The sequence below is a fragment of the Sinohyriopsis cumingii genome, chromosome 4 (genome assembly GCF_028554795.1).
Source record: "Sinohyriopsis cumingii isolate HCF-2022 chromosome 4, ASM2855479v2, whole genome shotgun sequence".
In the NCBI taxonomy this organism is placed as follows: Eukaryota; Metazoa; Mollusca; class Bivalvia; order Unionida; family Unionidae; genus Sinohyriopsis; species Sinohyriopsis cumingii.
Window position 1 is genome coordinate 107,166,871 of NC_142964.1, and position 9,592 is coordinate 107,176,462.

The 9,592-nt window shown below is 35.5% G+C and overlaps 1 protein-coding gene across 1 annotated transcript in view; it reads right to left on the reverse strand.

Annotated features, from left to right (window-relative positions):
* The window catches only part of LOC149801842 (zwei Ig domain protein zig-8-like), a 172,454-nt gene extending 167,849 nt beyond the window's left edge, over window positions 1-4,605 (reverse strand). Inside the window, exon 1 of the mRNA XM_089956854.1 lies at window positions 4,098-4,605. Coding sequence (XP_089812980.1) covers window positions 4,098-4,188 — 91 coding nt within the window. The 5' untranslated portion in view covers window positions 4,189-4,605. The remainder of the gene's footprint in view (window positions 1-4,097) is intronic.
* Between the last annotated feature and the right edge of the window lie 4,987 nt (window positions 4,606-9,592).

Sequence of the window (9,592 nt, forward strand, 5' to 3'; positions counted from 1 at the left end):
CAGAGCACAGCATGATTGATAATTGTTTATATACTGTTCATTTGATGTATTATTTATATATTGTAATTACATGATATGCACTATGACCATTGTGATAGATATTGTTACGACTCTGTGTTTTAAACTAAGTAACAAAGCAGAGAGAAAACCAAGTGTTGTACAATTCAATAAGTAACTTTTTCCCAAGAATACAAAGTGAAACTTTGTAACTAACTTACAGTATTGTAAATTAAATCCAGAATAGTCCTAAACGTTCTATCACAAGTCAAAATATATGAAGTTGCAATTGAATTACAGTGGTATTCCAAATCAATTCTGATAACGAACCTGTAGTCTCGAACGTACTAATGTGTCAATGACCTAGAGTGTGATAATGTGCTATCGGTCTTTCGATGTATCAAGCTAATATAACCCAGATAGTCTTGTCTGAATTCACTATAATTACAACTTAATGCTTCAGTCCAGGAATAGTACTGAGCACTTTGTAATTCCAGTGAATAATAATTTGAATAAATAAATCCACCCCAATTTAAAAATGAAAATATCAATAAGAATGATTCTACTTCAGATGTTGAGGCAATAATGAATACATTTTCAAGTAAACAACATTCTGTATAAAGCTAATGCACAATAGTAGGGTTAGAATCTAGGTCAGTCTCCATCATGAAACTTTCAAAATTCTTCACAAGTTAATGAATTTCCAATCAGAATACCATTTTCTTGACTCAAATTCAAATAAACATGCTTACCTCCGAATATGACGATCTGTATAACCTATACTATTAGAGAAATATTGGCTTTGTATTATGTTGTTTACAAAATAAATGTCACTGGTCTGTTACATCATGACTTGATTTTTGACAAAGTCGAGTACAACATACATATATACATAACACATAATCATTAAGAAAATCCAGCAAACAATACAAATTAATATACATACAAATATCCACACATTTACAAAACGTATGTGGTAGGATGTTAAAAGTAATGTAACCCTTTAGACAAACCTACAACACCAAGGTTGTGCTGGTGATCAGTGAATGCAAATAACAGTCATAAATATAATTAAAAACATATTTTTTCCGTTGAACCCATGATCAAAGCACTGATGGGGAACACGTGAGCCTGACCTCAGGATCTGAATTGATGAGCCATGATGTCGCACGGTTGTAGGTTCGTAATGATTCAATCAGTGCATGAACATACTCCATAATGGGGATGGGACAATATAAGCTAATAAAGGAAAGGTTAATGAAAATAATTCTGGCATAATGATCAATCTCATGTATAAAAAAACTCATCAATGGTGTTAGTAAATAAAAGCCAATTAAAAAAAAAACTTTTACAAAAACTACTACCTGGACCTAAAAAGCACACGAGCTTGTCGCAGAATAACTTGCCTTGCCTTCATGATAATTCATTCCATTTGTGACGAAAATGCATGTAAAAAATGGGAAAACATTAACCAAAACCTAAACAAACAATTTGTATGACTTTTTCTTGCTCCAAGGTCACATATGTAAGTATGTCAGTGAATAAATTCATTACGTTCATAATAATAACATAAATCTTTTTGTGAGATAAAACCTCAGATGTGCCGCCCAGGGAGCCATGTTGAATTTCATTTAAGATTGAAGATTCATTTGACTGAATTACATCACGGAATTTTATCTCACTATGTAATTAAAAGCTACAGTACGAACTTATTTTTAAAAGTGTTTAATAAATATTTAGAAGCTAATTTTAGTTAACAACATATGTGTAGGATTGAATATGTTTATTTTGGTATACTATTTAGTACATATACATTCAGAATTCAGATTGTAGGATGCATACAAGTTTGTTGCACAAGAATTGTGTGGTGTTTGTTTCTGTTCTACTTCAAAACAATGTGGAAATTAGTCCGCCCTAACACACTCGAGGTTTTGGCTTCCTGTGTTAATCACACCTGGTAGTTCGTACTAAAACATGCAGGTTTATTGCTAATTCCAGGGACAAATATTCAAGTTCTTACATACATACATATATACATACGTCCGTGCGTGCGTGTGTGCGTGCGTGTGTGTGTGTGTGTGTGTGTGTGTGTGGCGGTTAGTTACAGACGATTCGTTTATCAGAGTGCCTTTGGCGGCATTTCCCCCCTCAAAAAGCCCGATGGCACTGCGCATAGGTTTGGTAGTTTTATTGATAAACGAATCGTCTGTAGATAACCGCTTCTGCATCATGCTGTATGTTCTCTGTAAAGAAACATTTACAGGCATATTGCAGTTTTCTTTCTCTCCTTGACATGTTGCCAACTCCAGAAAATGAAAACGAAAAGCAAATCCCAAACATAACCCCAAAACCAATCTATTCAGTTCTAAGCAATTTTTCTGTTAAAAACTTGTACGGGCTTAGTCATGTGCTTTTGTATCGATAAAATAAATGTTATTGATTTTGAGATGTTAAAATATTTGAAGATCCCATTTTAACGTTGACGTGATGGAATGTCTGTGTAAATACGAAATAGTCTGTTACCGGCGGAGACGATAGAATAAACTGGTTCTTACAAAAGAACTTCCCTTAGGAGTATCTGCCAATTTAAATGAAAACATGGATGGCGTAATAAGTACTCTGTGATGACAGCACTCTTTTTTTTATTTTGTTTTCATGGCAGCTGAATTAAATAATAATAGCAATTTCCCGTTTACACCATGCAGCTTTTAAGATTCGTTCTTGTTCTGCTTTGCCTTCAGAAATGGGCATTATCAATGCTATTTTGCTAAATGAATGATGATGTTTTTTGTTGCAGGTTTAAAGTTCTTAAAGGTGTGTGTGTATGTGTGTGTGTGTGTGTGTGTGTGTGTGTGTGATTTGGATTTGTAACGTAGCTTTAACAATTTTTCAGTCATATTGCTACAATGTCTGCAGTGTGGTAGTTTATAGTGATGTCTAGCATTGGGGCATCATGTCGCAGACATGTAGCATGATGTCCCACCCAGTCACATTATCCTGACACCAGGCCGACCAGTCCCAACACTAACCTCTTAATGCTGAGCGCCAAGCGAGGCAGCTGTTAGTACCATTTTTGTAAGTCTTTGGTATGACTCGGCCGGGGATCGAACCAGCGACTTCCTCCCGCATCCGAGGCGGACGCTCTAACCTCTAGGCCACCGGAACGGTAAAGTTCTTATAGGAGGGTTATATATATATATATATACACATATAATCACACTGTTCTAGGGGTCTTGGGGTAGTTTAATCACGCCTAAATGTATGATATTGACCAATAATGCTGAGATGCTATATACCTATTTTGGGGTACTGACGATTCAATACACTGGCATATGCCTATATTGGGGTGACTGACGATTCCGTATCTTGCCCTATACCTATTTTGTGGTGACTGACGATTCACACCACTGCTAGGAGAGCATTCGGCATCATATAATATTAGTTCTACCGAAAGAGGATATATCCTTTTGCGAAAAATTTGGTATCCTTGCAAAAGCTAAGGTGAAAATCTTTGATATATATTTATCTGAGAAAATGGCATAATTGAAATTTAAAAATTCATTTTTGCAAAACGAAAACGTCTGTGAGCTTTCAGTTTATGCTGGTGCAGACAGTAGCCTTTAATGCTAACGTTTCTTGTTGAAAGCATTGCATGCGGATAAACAACATAAAGCGACTCTCTTTGATCCAGAACTTAGTAGTGGTGAATTATGTCAATAACATTGGTGTATGCTTCTTCAGATTTTCTTTACTTTATATTGGTCTCTATACTTTATATAAATTATTATCTTGAACATTTTTCTCCTGTTAACATTACATTGTCTTTGTCGAATCTCAGTCTTCTCATATTTAATAACTGAAATATTTTCATCTTGCAATCACTTTTCCTTTGTTGTGAGAAAAAAATATAAATGTTTTTATTTATTTATTTATTTTTAAAGACGTGAATTAATTCTTATGTGGTTTTGAAAACTTCTCTTCATGTGTTAATTTATCCGCATTGAAATTTTAACAACGTTATAAGAATAAGGGGCCTCATCATTTTGCTGTATTTCATCATTATATTGAATTTTACATGTATTTCGAGGTATTGAACTTACCTGTAAAAGGTAGATGGACAAGGTAAATCCACAGAAAAACTACTGAACAATTTTTAATACATCCGCTAACTTGAATCATCGTCCTAATCATTTATCCAGAATGTTCATGAAATTGTTTCTACGGGTTATTATAAACAGTACTGATCGTCATTCCGTGGATAATGGCACAGTTGAAAGTAAAATACAGCATACATTGCCCATATTAACATCTGTCAAAGGAAAAAGCAGTTTCCTCATTACGGTAGTTCTGAGTGAGATGCACAGAAATAAAACTCAGTAGAAAACCTTACAAACAATAAATTATCACAGCTGTTCTTTTTATAAATCAATTGTATTCACGTCAACGTGAGCAAAACGGATCTTATTCTATGTAAGAGAATGTAGATTCCGAGGCAAATGCAATTAGAAACGCACAATCCCTTGAGACATGCTTTACTTTTTGAACGCCACAGTTATGTAGATGACTTGTCAGAACTGTGTCTCCGGCATCAAATAATCATCATCTCGGTTTGTGCAATAGAGTTCGATAGTTCCATCCCAAAAGAAGGCTGCCTCAACTACACGTACAATAAAGGGTTTTATTGCGAACAGAGATGTGAGCCGGCCAATACAACTAGAGACTGATATAGAAAAACTCAACTGCTGATTTTTGATAGCCCACTGTTGACTGGGACGTGCTTGGCAAAACCTACTGAGTCATGATTTGGATACTCTCTCTCTCTCTCTCTCTCTCTCTCTCTCTCTCTCATATATATGGGTGTGTTCAGTATATTTATTGAATGAAACTGTAACAGGATAAGGCAAAAGCTCTTTAACGTTATTTTTATATGAATGAATGTTTGTGTTTACTCAAATTTGTCTAGTCTAATAATAATATGAATCAAATGAAGTCGTTATTTACACATGTGTAAAAACTATATGTAGAAATTATGGATATCATAATCAGTTAAATATCAATAACATGAAAAAAATAACCACGATTTCAAGGTATCGAGGAATATTTAATTCTTCTTTATGAAGATATGACAGCTGTTAGATTCTAATAACTAACTAAAATAGCCGAGTAGAGAGGACGCCTGTTTGGCCCTCCCTGCATTTGATTTTTGGAAATAAATAATTTGTGAATGAGAACCTGGCTTACAGTTGAAATTGCAGAAAATTAATAAACTCGTCGATGATTACAAATCACACAAATACGCTCTTCATGAATCTTTTAGAAATGCAATCATATTTTCACCTTTGCATAACTATGTGTTTGTCTTTCTTCGAAGCACCAAGAAAAAACCCAACTGAAAAGCATATAATGCAATGATGTGTATTGTTTCCCTTCATTAAAGAAACACATAAAAATTAATTCATCAGCACTTTCTTTCTTATGAAAGAGATATATCTCTTGTAAATATATTCGAACAGAAAATAGATGGAAAATGATGGCATGTTTGTGAAATCTGAAAACTGGCATAATTTCGGCATTTATTCCAAACTTAGACTTGCATAAGAAGAAAAGTTCCTGTTTTGAATTGAATGAAAAGGATCGAGACTGGGGTCGAATTTCACGAAAATGATGATATTAGAGAGAAGAAAATGGGTTAAATCGTACTTAAATTAAATTTATATTAGCATCAAACTCATTAACACGATAGAGATAACGCATTCCGAAGACTTGCGATTAGCTCGGCCATTGATTTGGAACATTTTCCTGACATTACTAATGATATAAAACTGACACGGTCAGTACCTTTAAAGGAAATTTGGAAAAGACTATAAACTGCTTCCATAACTCCACCTGTCTACATATTTTGAAACATTTAGTCAGATGTTTCTAAGGTAATAGGTACATTGAGGTAGTTTTCTTCAATGAACAAGTTATACACTGCACAGGTTTTAATGAAAATAGCTTAACATATTACATTTGAAGCTTCTTGACGAAGGCACAAACTTCTCCACAACTGCGCTCAGTAATCCAGGCTGGAATATGCCTTGTTACACGAGATTTTTGTATTAGCCTTTGGTACCAATATGTACACTCTGGGAAGGAACTGTTTACTTACTTAGAGAATTATCGATTCAATGACATAAGGAAACAAGCTGGACCTGCCCCCATCGGCGGCAACCAAGTTTCTCCAAGTCGGTTTATGAATAGGGTGTTATACGATGTTTTATCTAATAATCTCATCACATCTGTTCCATCCCTGGGGATATCAATTTGAAAGCCTTTGAAAAGACTATCACATCAAGCTCAAAACATGATCTCGTTTCTGCGGGATTTGAAAGTCTTGGAGGAGGTGTAAAGTATGTAAAAATACATGTATATTAAGCTTGGTCTTTCTGGCAGTATTTTGTATTTTTAGTGTAATTTTCAGATGCAGTAAGTTGAAAGAATACAGATGGTATTGGTTCAGATTGAAGCTGATGGCTTTAGCTAACCAGCTGAGCATTACAAAATAAGAATGTAGACTCTAAAGTGCATCTTGCTTGATCAATACCTATAGATTCCGTTACTTCTTTTTATTTTTATTTTTAATCAATCTTTGTTCATACACTGTAATGTACCTCTTCAAGCTTCTATGAATGAAACATATTTTTCTTTTACTATGAAATTAAAGCCCCAATTCTGCCGTTACGTGCAAAAGGTCGTATATGCCAAATCATCTGAAAAATACTGAATCTTGAAATATATTGGTCCTTTACCTCGTTGGGTGGGTTCCATTAAAACCAGATAATATTGACGTTTCATCGCATGAGCCATGCAATTTCTCCCTCGAACTGAGAAACCCGGCCATTTTTCAGCTGCTTACGGATTAATCCGATGTCGATTGGTGATATCCGTGGGTGAACCGATTTCAGTCGAAAACTAAATCGCAAGACTTGATGATATCACCATTGTAAACACAAGGAGCTAACACCACGCTATGTCGGATTGTCTTCAGCCCAAGTTCGGCCCATTTGGTCACCAATATTCACTCGAGTCTTTTTTTTTTCTAATGCACGCTTTTTCTTCTTATATCAGCTTAAAAAAGCCAACCGGCCTTGCTTCATTCCCTCTCGAATCAGTTTCTGTGCCACGTACGTATGTTGTTGTTATTAGATAAGTCATTACCGGAAATTGTCGAATGTATAACATCACTACTTTTGGAGCACTCACGATGCACACTAATTTCTACACCACTTAACAGCTACCTTCTCTCCAGTTGACCTTCCGGACATGATTGCAGATATCTTCCGTGACAAAGTACAAACCATTTGAGATAAGCTTGACACCACAATTTCAATTGACTCGTCATCCCCATACAGTTGGGATACAGAATTTTAGCGGCAACCATTCGCAGCATTTGCTTGAGTGCTTAGATCCAGTATTGCCTTCACTAACAGATGTTATTAACACCTCTCTCTCATCAGGGGAATTCCCATCATTTTTCAAAACTGCCATTGTAAAGCCTCTGCTGAAGAAACCAGCACTTGACCATAACGATTTAAAGAACTACCGCGTAGTTTCTGATCTCCCATTCATATAAAAATTCTTAGAAAAGGTTGTTCTATCCCAGCTTGTATCTCATCTGAATTCAAACAGTCTTTGTGCGATGTACAATCTGCATATCACCCTTGCCACAGTATTGAAACTACTCTTCTAAAAGTAGTTAATGAGATTCTATCTGCTTTGGATAACGGAAAGATTACAGTCCTCACCCATCTTGATTTGTATGCAGCATTTGACACAATAGACCATGATATATTACTTAACCGTCTACAGCATGTATTTGGCATTCATGATACAACTTTAATGTGGTTCAAGTCCTACTTGGTCAACAGGACACAAATTGTATCTGCAAATGGATTACACTCCAGCCCAGTTGATCTATGTTGTGGTGTTCCAGAGGGGTCTGTTCTTGGACATGTTCTCTTCATTGTATACACTCAGCCGCTCTCAAGTGTCATAGATCATCATCCAGTGTCTCACCAATTCTACGCTGATGACACCCAAATATACAAATCTAACCACCCAACTGAAGTTGATGCTACCATCCAAGGTGTAGAGAGGTGCATTTCGGATGTGAAATCATGGATGACATGTAACAAGCTGCAGATGAATGATGATAAAACTGAGGCCATTCTGATCACAACACATTCACGTCCTTTACCTCAAACAATAAATATCAGCAAGACCAACATTAAATTCACACAATCAGATCGAAACCTAGTTGTTACTCTGGACAGTACTCTCACATTGCACCAACATGTCATGAACATATGCAGGGCTGCATATCTTGAGCTGAGACGCATCAGCTCAATTCGCAAATATCTTTCAGTTGATGCCACTAAAACACGTGTGTTCATTAGTACTTTCAAGACTGGACTATTTTAACTCAGTTCTGTCTGGTTCATCTCAATATCTACTCCAGAAACTTCAAAAAGTTCAAAACACAGCTGCTCGGATCATACTTAGAGTACCACAATCAGAGCACATCTCCCCGCTGCTCTGTACCATATACTGGCTATCCACTCGATCAGAGAATCAAACACAAAATTTGTTCTCTGTGCTACGTTTCACTGACGGACTCCAGTCCAACATACCTATCCGACCTCACCCATGTGTACACACCAGCAAGATACTTACGCTCTTCTTCTGACAATCGTATACTCATTATTCCCACTATGAAAACAAAGTTATATGGACAGCGTTCTTTTGCATACTAGGGCCCAGCAACGTGAAATGAATTGCCCACTGAACTTAGACACAGTGATCCCATTCAAGAGTGCTCTCAAAACTCACTTATTATGACTGCAAGAACAAACTTAAAAACCTAATAATGTTTCCTACCTTAAATATTCTCAGCATATTTTTTATGTTTTTTAATTTCATGGTGTTTGTTTTTGTAATCATATCATTATATATGGTTTTTTTATCTTGTATGTGTAGTCTAATATTGCAAAGCGCTTAGAGCTTCTAAAGATTAGGCTGTATACAAAGTCCTCATTATTATTATTATTATTATTATTATTATTATAAAGATCGGAATTACAAGTGACTTCGTTGACTGAATTAAGGGGTGGCACGTCTTAATTCTGAACTGAATATTTGAACGTCGATTAAACCTAACATCTTGATTCTTTCAGAGTACGGTTTATTTTAGATAGCATTTTAATAAATCTTTCCTTCCAACCAAAGTTGAGTTAGATTGGAAGAATTTATAATAAGTATCGGCATTCGGGCTTTAAGACAGAGGCAAACAGATAAAAGTTATGCTGACCGTTATGGATAAATTTTTTAGCTTGGACATGCATGCTGAAACAGTCGATCATCTTAAAACATTGATAAACTCTTGCTAGTTATTGATGACCATAGGCACATGTATTAAAAAAAATAATATTTAGTTTACAGTTATCACGTTATATATATATATATATATATATATATATATATATATATATAAGTAGTTAAGTGGGATACCCCACGTACAATGGGAATTAGCATTACAGGGACCCCTGGGACACTC